Consider the following 16,968-nt stretch of genomic DNA (forward strand, 5'->3'; position numbering starts at 1 on the left):
AATAGCTTTGATACAGACATGCAATATAGGGATGTGCCGTTCGTCTGTCCGTCCGTCCGTCCGTCGAAAGCACGCTAATTTCCAAAGGAGTAAAGCTAGCCGCTTGAAATTTTGCACAAATACTTTTTGTTAGTGTAGGTCGTTTAAGATTGAAAATGGGCCAAATCGGCCCATGTCCATGTCTTGATATAGCTGCCATATAAATCGATCTTGATCTTAACTTCTTGAGCCGCTAGAGGGCGCAATTCTCATACGATTTGGCTGAAATTTTGCATGAGGTGTTATATTATGTTATGTTTGTTATTTTGCACGCAGTGTTTTAGTATCACTTACAATAACTGTGATAAGTATGACACAAATCGGTTCATTACCTGATATATTGGGTTGCTCAAAAAGTAATTGCGGATTTTTCATATAGTCGGCGTTGACAAATTCTTTCTTTTTTTAACTTTTAGCTTGCTTTAGAAAAAAAGTGTAAAAAAAGTATTATTTTATTAAAGTTCATTCTAAGTTTTATTAAAAATTCATTTACTTTCTTTTAAAAAATCCGCAATTACTTTTTGGGCAACCCAATAGCTGCCATATAAACCTATCTGGGGTCTTGACTTCTTGAACCTTTAGATTTGGATGAAATTTTGTTCAACGGCTTTTCTCATGACCTTCAACATACGTGTCTAATATGATCTGAATCAATCTATAGCTTGATACAGTTCCCATATAAACCGATCTCCCGATTTTGCTTCTTAAGGCCCCTACAAGGCGCAATTCTTATTCGAATGAACTGAAATAGTACACACTGACTTCTACAATATTCAGCATTCATTTATGGTCCGAATCGGACTATAACTTGATATAGCTAAATAACTTTCCCAAATTTAGAAAATTGCTTTGAATTTCGAATATTGTTTTCAATATCGAAAATTTCTTCTAACTATAAATTTTATTCTAATTTTGAAAATTTCTTCTTTTAAAAGTTTGTTCCGAATTTTGAAAATTTCTTCGAATTTTAAAAATTTCTTCGAATTTTGAAAATTTCTTCGAATTCTAAAAATTTCTTCGAATTTTAAAAATTTCTTCGAATTTTGAAAATTTCTTCGAATTTTAAAAATTTCTTCAAATTTTGAAATTTTCTTCGAATTTTGAAAATTTCTTCGAATTTTGAAAATTTCTTCGAATTTTGAAAATTTTTTTGAATTTTGAAAATTTCTCCGAATTTTGAAAATTTCATCGAATTTTGAAAATTTCGTCGAATTTTTAAAATTTCATTTAATGGATTTTTGAAAATTTCTTCGAATTTTTAAATTTTTTTCGAAGTTTGAAATTTTTTTTGAATTTTGAAAATCTCTTCAAATTTTAAAAATTTCTTCGAATTTTGAAAATTTCTTCGAATTTTAAAAATTTCGTCGAATTTTGAAAATTTCTTCAAATTATGAACACTTCTTCAAATTTTGAAAATTTCTTTGAATTATGAAAATTTCTTCGAATTTTGAAAATTTCTTCGAATTTTGAGAATTTCTTCGAATTTTGAAAATTTCTTGGAATTTTGAAAATTTCTTCGAATTTTGAAAATTTCTTCAAATTATGAACACTTCTTCAAATTTTGAAAATTTCTTTGAATTTTGAAAATTTCTTCGAATTTTGAAAATTTCTTCGAATTTTGAAAATTTCTTCGAATTTTGAAAATTTCTTCGAATTTTGAAATTTTTTTCGAATTTTGAAAATCTCTTCTAATTTTGAAAATTTCTTCGAATTTTGAAAATTTCTTCGATTTTTAAAATTTTTTCGAATTTTGAAAATCTCTTCTAATTTTGAAAACTTCTTTGAATTTTGAAAATTTCTTCAAATTTTGAAATTTTCTTCGAATTTTGAAAATTTCTTCGAATTTTGAAAATATCTTCGAATTTTGAAAATTTCTTCGAATTTTGAAAATTTTGAAAATATCTTCGAATTTTGAAAATATCTTCGAATTTTGAAAATATCTTCGAATTTTGAAAATTTCTTCGAATTTTGAAATTTTTTTCGAATTTTGAAAATATCTTCGAATTTTGCAATTTTTTTCGAATTTTGAAAATCTCTTCTAATTTTGAAAATTTCTTTGAACTTTGAATATTTCTTCAAATTTTTAAAATTTCTTCGAATTTTGAAAATTTCTTCGAATTATGAAAAATTCTTCGAATTTTGAAAATTTCTTCAAATTTTGAAATTTTCTTCGAATTTTGAAAATTTCTTCGAATTTTGAAAATTTCTTCGAATTTTGAAAATTTCTTCGAATTTTGAAAATTTTTTTGAATTTTGAAAATTTCTCCGAATTTTGAAAATTTCATCGAATTTTGAAAATTTCGTCGAATTTTTAAAATTTCATCTAATTTTGAAAATTTCTCCGAATTTTTAAATTTTTTTCGAAGTTTGAAATTTTTTTTGAATTTTGAAAATCTCTTCAAATTTTGAAAATTTCTTCGAATTTTGAAAATTTCTTCGCATTATGAAAAATTCTTCGAATTTTGAAAATTTCTTCGAATTTTAAAAATTTCGTCGAATTTTGAAAATTTCTTCAAATTATGAACACTTCTTCAAATTTTGAAAATTTCTTTGAATTATGAAAATTTCTTCGAATTTTGAAAATTTCTTCGAATTTTGAAAATTTCTTCGAATTTTGAAAATTTCTTCGAATTTTGAAAATTTCTTCGAATTTTGAAATTTTTTTCGAATTTTGAAAATCTCTTCTAATTTTGAAAATTTCTTCGAATTTTGAAAATTTCTTCGAATTTTAAAATTTTTTCGAATTTTGAAAATCTCTTCTAATTTTGAAAACTTCTTTGAATTTTGAAAATTTCTTCAAATTTTGAAATTTTCTTCGAATTTTGAAAATTTCTTCGAATTTTGAAAATATCTTCGAATTTTGAAAATTTCTTCGAATTTTGAAAATTTTGAAAATTTCTTCGAATTTTGAAAATATCTTCGAATTTTGAAAATATCTTCGAATTTTGAAAATATCTTCGAATTTTGAAAATTTCTTCGAATTTGAAATTTTTTTCGAATTTTGAAAATATCTTCGAATTTTGCAATTTTTTTCGAATTTTGAAAATCTCTTCTAATTTTGAAAATTTCTTTGAACTTTGAATATTTCTTCAAATTTTTAAAATTTCTTCGAATTTTGAAAATTTCTTCGAATTATGAAAAATTCTTCGAATTTTGAAAATTTCTTCGAATTTTAGAAATGTCTTCGTTATTTGAAAATTTCTTCGAATTTCGAAAATGTCTTCGAATTTTTTTATATTAAATTTTTAAAGTAAATTTCAATGATTATTGAAATTTATTGTAAGCTATTGCGTGGATATTTGAAACTTTGGCTAAATGTTTCTTTTCTAAAACCTCATTTTGACTTGATTTTCATACAAACTTCCCAATTGTTGAAAGAAATGTGTCATTTTATATGTTCCCTTCTGTATTATTTCTCCAGATAAAATTTTCAAAAAATTCTCTTTCAGCTGATTAGGAAATTTATCATTCTGTAAGGAACACTGTAAACCAATTCTTCTTTGCTTTGTTAGAAAGTTAATATTAGCCAGCAAATGCCAGTCATTTCGTAACATATCCATATTGGATTTGTGTTACAGAGCCACTGTTGAAGTATACCACTCATCAAGTTTTGGCTTATATTTATCTCCTATGTGCGTGTGTGCTGGCTATGATGGTTCTTGTACTCACTCTCTCTCTCCCTCTTTCTCTCTCTCTATCCCATACTCTTTGAGTTTGTGTATTTGTTTTATCTGTGCAGTGTTTTTATTATTTTTATTGGCTCTTGCCATGCATGCATGTTTTCTACTTACCATCGTGTGAATCATACAGATAAATTATTTTACGCCATCCGTAAAATTGTATTGTATCGATGATGGCCTGATGATAGTCCGGACGCATACTAATGGCGAAGTCCAAAAAACCGGATGACGGTGTAAGCACCTGTAATGAAGCGGCAAACAATGCAAAACAAACACACACACACACTCAACATCAATAACATGGCTTACTTGTTATTTTAACAGAATATCAAACAATAACAACAACAATGTGTTCAATTGATTTTCTTTGCTCACTTTGTATATCAGAATAAATGGCACAACTCAGATTGTTAACTTAAATTATTAAGTGAAATGTTTTATAGCAATTGATTGCAGTTTACTTGCTTTGAGTATTGGTTGATTAGTGATGGACCTGTACTGTAAATGCAGTTTCACAAAGTGGGGCATGTGTGCGTATGATTTATTTGCATGAATATTCTGTAACGTATACGCAACCCATCACAAGCAATGGCTAGCATTATGCTATACGAGACAAGTAATTAAATAACACAAGTCGGAAATAAAAACCCACTTGATACCCTATAATGGTAACTGTATAGTTATGTTACAAAAGGCTTTTAAAATATAAAAAGTAGAAGAATAGCAAGTCAATCACAATATTCAATATTCTTTGTTTGCCTACAAAGAGATACCGCGCATAGAACTCGACAAATGCGATCCATGGTGGAGGGTTTATAAAATTCGACCCGGCCGAACTTAGGACGCTCTTACTTGTTCTACCTATCCTAACTTAGTGGCTTAGAAAATTATAAGATTTTTTTTAAAATGGGCTATATCGGACTATATCTTGACATAGCACCCATATAGACCGATCCGTCGATTTAGGGTCTTAGGCCCATAAAAGCCACATTTATTATCCGATTTTGCTGAAACTTGGGGCAGCGAGTTGTGTCAGATCCTTCAACATTCTCCGTCAATTTGGGTCAGATCGGCTCAGATTTGGATATAGCTGCCATATAGACCGATCCACCGATTTAGGGTCCAAGGCCAACAAAAGTCACATTTATTATCCGATGTAGCTGAATTGTGAGTTGTGTTAGCCCCTTCGAGATCCTTCGTCAATATGGCTCAGATCGGTCCAGATTTGGATATAGCTGCCATATAGACCGACCCGAAGACTTGGTGTCTTAGGCCATAAAAACCACATTTATTATCCGAATTTTCTGAAATTTGGGACAATAAGTTGTCTTAGGCCCTTCGACAATCCTCGTCAATTTGGCCCATATCGGTCCAGGTTTGGATATAACTGCTATATAGACCGATCCTTCGATTTAGGGTCTTAGGCTCATAAAAGCCACATTTATTATCCGATTTTGCTGAAATTTGGGACAGCGAGTTGTGTCGGGCCCTTCAACATTCTTCGTCAATTCGGCTCAGATCGGTACAGATTTGGATATAGCTGCCATATAGACCTATTTCTCGATTTAAGGATTTGGGCCCATAAAAGCCACATTTATTATCCGATTTTGCTGAAATTAGGGACAGTGCGTTGTGCTAAGCCCTCCGGCATTCTTTGTCAATTTGATCCAGATCGGTTCAGATTTGGACATAGCTGCCATATAAAACGATCCTCCGATTTAGGGTTTTGGGTCCATAAAAGCCACATTTATTATCCCATTTTGCTAAAATTTTCAACAACGAGTTGTGTCAGGCCCTTCAATATTTTCCGTCAATTTGGCTTAGATCGGTACAGATTTGGATATAGATGCCATATAGAACGATCCTCCGATTTAGGGTCTTGGGCCCATAAAAGCCACATTTACAATCCGATTTCGCTGAAATTTGGGATAGTGAGTTGTGTCATGCCCTTCGACATTCCCATTGAATTTGGCTCAGATCGGTCCAGATTTGGATATAGCTGCCATATAGACCTATTTCTCGATTTAAGGATTTGGGCCCATAAAAGCCACATTTATTATCCGATTTCGCCGAAATTTGGGATAGTGAGTTGTGTTAGGACCCTCGACATCCTTCATTAATTTGGCCCTGATCAGTCCAGATTTGGATATAGCTGCCATATAGACCGATCTTTCGGTTTTAGGTTTTGGGGCTATAAAAGGCGCATTTATTATCCGATTTCGCCGAAATTTGGGACAGTGCGTTGTGTTAGGCTCTTCAATGTTCTTCTTCAACTTGACCCAAATCGGTTCAGATTTGGATATAGCTGCCATATAGACCGATCTTTCGGTTTTAGGTTTTGGGGCTGTAAAAGGCGCATTTATTATCCGATTTCGCCGAAATTTGGGACAGTGTGTTGTGTTAGGCTCTTCGACATTTTTTTGCAACTTGACCCAAATCGGTCCAGATTTGGATATAGCTGCCATATAGACCGATATCTCAATTTAAAGTCTTGGCACCATAAAGGCGCCTTTTTTAATCCGATTTCACTGAAATTTGACACAGTGACTTATGTTAGGCTTTTCGATATCTGTGTCGTATATGATTGAGATCGGTTTATTTTTAGATATAGCTACTAAAAAGACCAATATTTTGTTATACACAATTGAACAATGACTTGTAACATATTTCGATATAACTGCTATGGGACATAAGGTATGCAGTTTTCACCGGATTTTGATGAAAGGTGGTTTACATATATACCCGAGGTGGTGGTTGACGGCTTTTTACTTGTTTTTTTAGATTTTTTCCAAAAACTCTATAGCGAACATTGTGTCTGCAAGCCAGAAGTCTTAATTAAACAAAAAAACACTTCATAGCTGGTTAGGCTTCGTTTTGTATCCTCATCAATTTATATTTGCCATATACCCTAACGCGCAAGGGTATACTAAATATATGGTCTTCGCATGTTCTTTTAAAACAATTCCCCCAATGGACCACTGCCGAAGGAAGTGTGTTGAACCCTTGAAAGTGGCAGTTTTAAAAAATCCTATAGTAGAACATATACAGTTAATGTTGCTTTATCATATGGAATTCCCAGGGGGAGCATTGAACAAAATGTCCATTCTCATGGAAGCATGTGGACACATACTGGTTTCCTTTTTTGCTATTTACGAAGGGGCATGTCGCTACAACATGGTGTTTGTTTGTTTGTTTGTTTTTTTTTAGAGGAACTTGTGTTCATTGTCGTTAAATTATCGTTATCAAAATGTCATCATAATTTGATATCGGTCGTTTTTTCACTTGTTTCGCACATAATATTTACAACTTTATCCCATGCTAGATTTATATGCCATTGTTGTATTGGAAGCCCAATTTTGCTCTGCTCTGCCCATTTCTCATAGTCTCATGGGCATTGGTCGAATGGACATTTATTTCATAAAATTATTATGATTTGTGGATTTTCGTTTATTTGAAATGGCGAATAGAGCGTGAAAGAGAAATGGTCGCTGCATGAGAGTCACCAGCTCCACTGCGTGCTCTCAGCCAACCATATTTAATAACAAACATAAACTGCCTATAAATTTCATAATGTTATTGTATGGAGTGGGGGGTGGTGTGGGATGGGAACTTGGTGCTATTTGAACCAAACGATACATTTCATTTTAATGGTTCTGGTAACAAAATAAATATAAAAAAAATAACAGAATGTGAAAAACACACTCACACACATACACACACATCTATTGGGAAGACATGGAAAAAACAAAAAAAAAAAATGTAATAACTATATGCGCCAATTCAAAGTTGAGCCTAATGGACGTATGATTAATATCAAGCAACTGCAACACTTATTTACAATATATTGAATTCTGGCAAATGGAATTTTCGAAAAATAATTTATGTGGGTTAATCAAGAAACTAGGCCCAAGCAGGAGCAAATAAAATATATTTTGCAATATATATATGGCACTATGCAAATCCTAGATGTGCAGAAACGAAAATCATTTGTATTGGGAATTAGGAATGCCCACTATTATTTTTCCATGACAAAGCCAAGAACAATTGGTCGCTCCCTCACAATAACTGAGTACACCGACCTCCAAAGTTACCCACTTTTAATTCCAAGTATCGAAAGTAAGCTAAGATAAACCCCTATTCCTTCATATATGCAGTTACTAGTTGTCATCGGGAACTGAAAAATTGGTGAAAATTTTTAAAAATTTTTACTGCAAGCCGTTCGCATACTTTATTTGCCAGCAGAAGACAGCGCGAGAGAGAAATTTCTACTGGAACTTTTTTGCCAGCAAAAATTTTCAACTTTGAACAGATGTTTTGTAAAGGTCAGTTGTTTTATAAAAAGCAGCCGTTCCATGAAAATACAAAAGCTAACACCAAAATGGATCAAAAAGGCAGGGGTATGTAAAAAAAAAATAAAACGGCTTAAAGTTCGGCCGGTCCGTACATTGGATACCCACCACCTCGGGTATATATGTAAAGCAACTTTCATCAAAATCTGGTGAAAATGGCATACCTTATGTCCCATAGCAGTTATATCGAACAGGTAAGCAGCGTGCTAAGTTCAGCCGGGCCGAAATTTATATACCCTCCACCATGGATCGCATTCGTCGAGTTCTTTGCGCGGTATCTCCTTTCAGATATACAAAGGATAAAACAAAAGAATTGCTTTGCTAATTGAATTGAATGTTGGAGACCACAGTAGAAGAATAAGTGTAAAATATCAGCCAAATCGAATAACAATTGGGCCTTTTAGGGGCTCAAGAAGTAAAATAGGGAGATCGGTTTATACGAGAGCTGTATCAGGCTAAAACCCGATTCAGACCATATTTGACACGTATGTTGGATGTCATAGAAGGAGCTGTTGTACAAAATGTCAGCCAAATCGGATAATAATTAGCCCTTCTTGAGGCTCAAGAAGTCAAAATCCCAGATCGGTTTATATGGCAGCTATATAAGATTATGGACCGATTTGAACCATATTTGGTACAGTTGTTGGAAGTCATAACAATACAACTCGTGCCAAATTTAAGCCAAATCTGATAGGAATTGCGCCCTCTAGTGGTTAAAGAAGTCCAGATTCAAGATAAGTTTATATGGCAGCTATATCAGGTTATTAACCGATTAAAACCTTATTTTCCACCATTGTTGAAAGTCATACGAAAATACGTTGTGCAAAATTTCAGCCAAGTCGGATAGGAAGAAGCTCTAGAACATAAATTCCCCAGATCGGTTTATATGACAGCTATATCAGGTTATAGACCGATTTCAACCATACTTGGCACAGTTGTTGGATATGACAACAAAACACTTCGTTCAAAATTTCATCCAAACCGGATAAGAATTACACGCTCCAGTGGCTCAAAAATTCAAGATCCAAGATCGGTTTAAATGGCAGTTATATCAGATTATAGACCGATTTAAACCATACTTGGCACAGTTGTTGGATATCATAACAAAACACGGATAAGATTTCAAGCGGCTAGCTTTACTCCTTCGGAATTTAGCGTGCTTTCGACAGACAGACGGTCGGACAGGCGGACGGACAGGCGGACGGACATCAAGACTATATAAACTTTATGGGGTCTCAGACGAATATTTCGAGTAGTTACAAACAGAATGACGAAATTAGTATACCCACATCCTATGGTGGAGGTTACAAAAATGTTCCGATTTGGACCAAATACTAATACGTATAGTAGCTATATCTAAAAATAAACCGATCGGAACCTAAAACGACACGGATGTCGAAAAGCCTAACATAAGTCACTGTGTCAAATTTCAGTGAAATCGGATTTTAAATGCGCCTATATTGGGGCCAAGACTTTAAATCGAGATATCGTTCTATATGGCAGCTATATCCAAATCTGGACCGATTTAGGCCAAGTTGCAGATACATGTCGAAGAGCCTAAAACAAAGCACTATCCCTAATTGCGGCGAAATCGGACAATAAATGCGCCTTTTATGGGCCCAAAACCTAAAATCGTGGGATCGGTCTTTATGGCAGCTATCATCTGATCCTATCAGGGCCAAATTAAAGAAACATACCGAAGGGCCTAAGACAATTAACTGTACCAAATTTCTGCACAATCGGACAATAAATGCGCCTTTTATAGGCCCAAAACTTTAAATCAAGGGATCGGTCAATATGTCAGATTTATCGAAATCTGATCCGATCGGAGCCAAATGGAAAAAAAAATAAAATGTCGAAGAGCCTAGCTAAACTCGATGTCTCAAATTTCAGCGACATCGGATAATAAATGCGCCTTTTATGGCCCCAAAACCTAAAATCGAGAGATCCGTCTATATGGCAGCTATATCCAAATCTGGACCGATCTGTACCATATTGCAGAAGTATGCTAAGGAGCTTTACCTAACTCACTGTTCCAAATTTCGGCGACATCGGACAATAAATGCGCCTTTTATGGCCCCAAAACCTAAAATTGTGAGATCGGTATTTATGGCAGCTATATCCAAATCTGATCCGATCAGGGCCAAATTGAAGAAAGTTAATGAGGGGCCTAAACCAACTTACTGTCCCAAATTTCAGCAAAATCGGATCATAAATGTGGCTTTCATGGGCTTCTGACCCTAAATCGGAGGATCGGTCTATATGGCAGCTATATCCAAATCTGGACCGATCTGGGCAAAATTGCCGATGGATATCGAGGGGTCTAACCCAATTCGCTGTCCCAAATTTCGGCGACATCGGACAATATATGACCCTTTTATGGACCCAAAACCTTTAATCGAGGGATCGGTCTGTAAGGCAGCTATATCCAAATCTGAACCGATCTAGGCCAAATTGACGAAGAATATCGAAGGGCCGAACATAACTCTCTGTCCCAAATTTCAGAAAAATCGGACAACAAATGCGCCTTTTATGGCCCCAAAATCTAAAATCGTGAGATCGGTCTATATGGCAGCTATATCCAAATATGATTTGATCAGGACCAAATTGAAAACAAGATATCGATGGGCCTAACATAACTCACTGTCCCAAATTTCTGCACAATCGGACAATAAATGCGCCTTTTATGGGCCTAAGTCCCTAAATCGGAGGATCGGCCTATATGACAGCTATATGCAAATCTGGACCGATCTGGGCAAAATTAACGAAGGATGTCTAGGGGGCTAACATTTTTAAAAACTGTAGCGTGATTTCAACAGACAGATGGACGGACATGTCTAGATCGTCTTAGATTTTTTCGCTGATCAAGAATAAATATATTTTATAGGGTCAGAAATGGATATTTCGATGTGTTGCAAACGGAATGACAAAATGAATATGCCCCCATCCTTCGGTGGTGGGTATAATAAACCGATCGGAACCTAAAACGACACGGATGTCGAAAAGCCTAACTGTGTCAAATTTCAGTGAAATCGGATTTTAAATGCGCCTATATTGGGGCCAAGACTTTAAATCGAGATATCGTTCTAAATGGCAGCCATATCCTAATCTGGACCAATTTGGGCTAAGTTCCAGAAAAATGTCGAAGTGTCTAACACAAAGCACTGTCCCAAATTGCGGCGATATCGGATAATAAATGCGCCTTTTATGGCCCCATAACCTAAAATCGTGAGAACGGTCTATATGGCAGCTATATCCAAATCTGATCCCATCAGGGGCAAATTGAGGAAAGATATCGAATGGCCTAAGACAACTCACTGCCCCAAATTTCTGCACAATCGGATAATAAATGTGGCTTTTATGTGCCTAAGACCCTAAATCGGAGGATCGGTCTATATGGCAGCTATATCAAAATCTAAACCGATCTGAGCCATATTGACGGAAGATGTCGAAGGGCCTAAGACAACTCACTGTCCCGAATTTCAGCAAAATCGGATAATAAATGTGGCTTTTATGGGCCTAAGACCCTAAATTGGAGGATCGGTCTATATGGCAGCTATATCAAAATCTAAACCGATCTGGGCCAAATTGACGGAGGATATCGAAGGGCCTAACATAACTCACTGTCCCGAATTTCAGCAAAATCGGATAATAAATGTGGCTTTTATGGGCCTAAGATCCTAAATCGGAGGATCGGTCTATATGGGGGCTATATCAAGATATAGTCCGATATAGCCCATCTTCGAACTTAACCTGCTTATGGACAAAAAAAGAACCTGTGCAAAATTTCAGCTCAATATCTCTATTTTAAAGACTGTAGCGTGATTTCAACAGACAGACGGACGGACATGTCTAGATCGTCTTAGATTTTTACGCTGATCAAGAATATATATACTTTATAGGGTCGGAAATGGATATTTCGATGTGTTGCAAACGGAATGACAAAATGAATATACCCCCATCCGTCGGTGGTGGGTATAAAAAAACATGGTTTCTATTGTTGGGGAAGGGTGCCGCGCAGACAGCCCAAAACCCGCCAAATGGATATGTAAACCAATCATGGCAATATAGTGCCAGGTGTTTGAGAAGCCGCCCCACCCCAAAATACCTCCGTATTATATAAAAGCTATTTAGGGTGGATATTTATTGATTTTCGGGAAATTTATATTCCTTTTCGGGACAAAGACCCTGGGGTCCACCCCACCTTCAAACACAACTTATTTACCGATCGTGTCATTATGGGGCTCTTACGAAATGTTTCTGAAAGTAGAGCACGAATCTCACATTTACTTTGATGGCCATGTGACCACCCCCGAAATACCCCCTAAACCCGAAATATTTATCAATACAGTAATATGGGGCTCAAAGGAAAGGCATTTGGGAGTAGAGTAAAAAAATTTCCTGCATCATTGAGTGCTTTCTGATTCAAGTTGAGTTTATCAACTATAAGGGGCCTTTTTTATAGCCGAGTCCGTAAGGTGAGCCGCAATGCGATACCTCTTTGGGGAGAATTTTTTGCATGGTATCTTGCAAATGTCGCCAGCATTAAGAGGGGATAACCACCGCTTTAAATTTTGTCCAAAGTTCCGCCAGGATTCGAACGCAGGCGTTCAACGTCATAGGCGGACATAGGCTACAGTAGCACGATATCCACATTCAGTCCGAAGGGTCCCCACCCTAAATAGATAGTAGAGAGTTAAAAAAGGTGCAGCGGAGCGGGCCCTGTCCAGTTTGTCATGTATGATTCTAGTCGGTCTATAAACAGATGTAGCTCCCATATAAACCATAATTTGCGACCCTCTAGCAAATTCCAGGCTTGAAGCTTCAGCTATTTGGCCTGGGAGTTAACGTTCAGATAGTTTTCATAACTGTTGTAAGGCAATAAGAAAATCGGAAGTGATGGATGTGAACATTTGGCTGGTTCACTTCAAGCAACTAGAAGTTACCTTCCGTCTCCTATTTCTGTGGTATCATAATAGACTAGAAAGCCTCAGTGAGTCTAATGGCAGACTTACAATGAAACTCCAATTCAGCCTTCAAGGATGATAACACCCATGTTGCACACCCATGGCTTCTTTCCCTCGAATAAAACTTCAATTTGTTAATTAAAAAACCTTCGTTCAATTATTTATCAAGCTTTTATTTTAATTAAAGTGTGTTCTTTTTGTTTTGTTTTCAATTCTCTTCCTGGCTTGAAGTGGAAAATCCAACACTCAATAATACTCAAAGCAAGTGGAATGATTGAATTTGGTAACCATTATATATAGCCTTAATTTGGCTAATTACTCCTCCCATATGTGCAATCTATCCTAATTTAATTTGAGATATGCATTTGTTTTTACTCACTTTTTCCGGGAACCATGGCGTCACAAATGGCATTTGAAATGTGTTGCTGTATGAGTGCAGCGTGTCAAATGAATCCGGCGATACAGCGCCCAGCATTGAATAGACGCCGCGCGAGAATTGATTGCATACTGGAGGATGTGTAAGGACATTGGCATCGGTGAATGAATGGCGTTCCATTATGAAGGCAGAGGAGAATTACAAAAAAAAAACGACAACAACAACAACAAACGAGCATAAAACACTCACTCATACCAATGTAAGGAAAAAAAATCAATACAGCCAGCGAAAACGAATGCTAAACGGAAAACCCATTGGCCAATGAATCAATGGCATGGCATGAATTGGCACAAATGCCATTTTCCAAAAATATTGAAACACTCATTGGCACAATGGATCGAGCCATTGACTCGCCCCATATCCCAGGGAGGAGCATACAAAAACTAAACAAATAAACCATAACAAATCCCAACGAAAGGAGGAAATGAAATCAAAACCTCCAGTGAACGAACGAGCGAACATAAATGAAATGGAATTTAAGATACCTCCGCGTATGGATACAGTGGCAAAGTATAGCGGAAAGCAATTAAAAACAAACATAAAGCGGAATTACCGTACAGATTTCAATGAAAAAGGAAAATTTTCCCAAAAATGACCAACACAAAAAGCCAGCAGGACCATGGCTCAACAAACCGACTGACAGAGCATGCTGCCACCCAGACCTTAAACATAATTAATGTTTAAGCGTCATGTGTCCCCCGACTGCCAACCGTGGCTTGGTCTGCGCTCCTTGTCCGTCCATTGCATGGCATAAAGTAACGCAACATGAAATTGAAAAAACCCAAGAAAAATCGAAATACAACACAAAAGGTTAAAAGTATTTTTCTCCCAACTTGACCTCGTTTCATGGTACATGGGCAGAGTCGAATGGCAAAATTCGTTTAACTTAACGCTGCGGCTGTCGCTGGTGCTGTTGCAGCAAAATTTTTAATGGAAACGTACTTAAACGCGAGAGCTTAAATGCATCCGCTGTGTTAATGACATCCACGTACGCCTGCAATTCGAAGCGACGCGAAGACACGTTCAGATTGTGATTTAACATGGCATACTTGAAGGCCGACTGAACTTCATCGGTTCCCTGTTCAAAGATGGCACCTGCAAAAGAGCAAAAGAAAAAAAGAAAACGGGCATATTAAATGTGTGTAGTACAGCATGGCGAGGAGTAACAAGAAGTTTGGTTTATTTAAGGAAATACCACAATTTAAACACATTTTTTATTAAAACAGAGTTTAAAACAAGTAAAAAGGCATTAAGATCGGCCAGGCCGAACTTTGGATACCCACCACCTTGGGTATATATGTAAACAACCTTTCGCCATAATGCGGTGAAAAATTTCTAAATTAAGCCCCATAGCAGCTACACCGAAAAATGGTCCGATTTGTACCAAATTCGATATGGACATTGAGAGGTACTTATAAGTCCTAGTCATTGTTCAATTTTGTAGACCAAAATATTGGTCTTTTTGGAAGTCATATCCAAATATAGAGCGATCTGGGGCAAAATGCAGAAACTTGTCGAAGAGACTAACGCAGCTCCCTTTCCCAACTTTTGAAAAACTCGGACAATAAATGCGCCTTTTATGGCCCCAAAACCCTAAATCGAAAGATCGGTCTATATGGCAGCTATAACCAAATCTAGACCAATCTGATCAAAATTGAAGAAGAATGTCGAAGAGCCCAACACAACTCACTATCAACAAGTAAAAAGGCGTTAAGTTCGGCCGGGCCGAACATTGGATACCCACCACCTCGGGTATATATGTTAACCACCTTTCATCAAAATTCGGTGCAAATTTCATACCTTATACTCATATACCTCATACCGATCTGAACTATATACGACACGGATGTCGAAAAGCCGAACATAAGTCACTGTGACAAATTTCAGTGAAATCGGATTATAAATGCGCCTTTTATGGGGCCAAGACTTTAAATCGAGATATCGGTCTACATGGCAGCTATATCCAAATCTGGACCGATTTGAGCCAAGTTGCATAAACATGTCGAAGAGCCTAACACTAAGCACTGTCCCAAATTTCGGCGAAATCGGACAATAAATGCCTCTTTTATGGGCCCTAAACCTTAAATCCAGAGATCGGTCTATATGGCAGCTATATTCAAATCTGGACCGATCTGGGCAAAATTGAAAAATGACGTCGAAGAGCCTAACCAAACTCACTGTCTCAAATTTCAGCGAAATCGGATAATAAATGTGGCTTTTATGGGCCTTAGACCCTAAATCGAAGGTTCGGTCTATATGGCAGCTATATCCAAATCTGGACCGATCTGAGCCAAATTAACGAGGGATGTCGATGGGCTTTACACAATTCACTGTCCCGAATTTCATCAAAATCGGATAATAAATGTGGCTTTTGTGGGTCTAAGACCCTAAACCGGAGGATCGGTCTATATGGCAGCTATATCCAAATCTGGACCGATCTGGGCGAATTTAACGAAGGATATCGAGGGGCCTAACAAAACTCACTGTCCCAAATTTCAACAAAATCGGATAATAAATGTGGCTTTTATGGGCCTAAGACCCTAAATCGGCGGATCGGTCTATATGGGCGCTATATCAAGATATAGTCCGATATAGCCCATCTTCGAACTTAACCTGCTTATGGACAAAAAAAGAATCTGTGCAAAATTTCAGCTCAATATCTTTATTTTTTAAGACTGTAGCGTGATTTCAACGGACAGACGGACGGACATGGCTAGATCGTCTTAGATTTTTACGCTGATCAAGAATATATATACTTTATAGGGTCGGAAATGGGTATTTCGATGTGTTGCAAACGGAATGACAAAATGAATATACCCCCATCCTTCGGTGGTGGGTATAAAAATATCAGCGACATTGGACAATAAATGCGCCTTTTATGGGCCCAAAACCTTAAATCGAGAGATCGGTCTATATGACAGCTATATCCAAATCGGGACCGATATGAGCTAAACTGAATACGGATGTCGAAAGGCCTGATACAACTTACTGTCCCAAATTTCGCAAAAATCGGACAATAAATGCGCCTTTTATGAGCCCAAAACCTTAAATCGAGAGATCGGTCTATATTGCAGCTATATCCAAATCTGCACCGATCTGGGCTATATTGCAGAAATATGTCGAAGAGCAAAACGCAACTCACTGTGCCAAATTTCGGCGAAATTGGACAATGAACGCTTCTTTTATGGCCCCAAAATCTAAAACTGAGATATCGGTCTAAATGGCAGCTAAATCCAAATCTGGACCTATTTGTGCCATATTGCAGAACGATGTCGAGGTGCCTAACATAACCCACTGTCCTAAATTTCAGCAAAATCGGACAATAAATGCGTATTTTATGGACCCAAAACTTAATTGAAGAGATCGGCCTATATGGCAGCAATATCCAAATCTGGACCGATTTCGGCCAAATTGTAGAAGGTTTTCGAGTGGTCTAACATAAGTCACTGTCCCAATTTTCGGCGAAATCGGACAATAAATGCCCCTTTTATGGACCC

The 16,968-nt window shown here is 36.5% G+C and overlaps 1 protein-coding gene across 1 annotated transcript in view; it reads right to left on the reverse strand.

Annotated features, from left to right (window-relative positions):
• LOC106094753 (glutamate receptor 1) overlaps nt 1–14,542 on the reverse strand; it is a 184,559-nt gene extending 170,017 nt beyond the window's left edge. Inside the window, exons 1-3 of the mRNA XM_059360354.1 lie at nt 14,414–14,542; nt 13,415–13,542; nt 3,831–3,960 (exon numbers count right to left, since the gene is read on the reverse strand). Coding sequence (XP_059216337.1) covers nt 3,831–3,960; nt 13,415–13,542; nt 14,414–14,513 — 358 coding nt within the window. The 5' untranslated portion in view covers nt 14,514–14,542. The remainder of the gene's footprint in view (nt 1–3,830; nt 3,961–13,414; nt 13,543–14,413) is intronic.
• Nucleotides 14,543–16,968: the final 2,426 nt, after the last annotated feature.

This window comes from Stomoxys calcitrans, chromosome 1, assembly GCF_963082655.1.
Source record: "Stomoxys calcitrans chromosome 1, idStoCalc2.1, whole genome shotgun sequence".
Lineage (NCBI taxonomy): Eukaryota > Metazoa > Arthropoda > Insecta > Diptera > Muscidae > Stomoxys > Stomoxys calcitrans.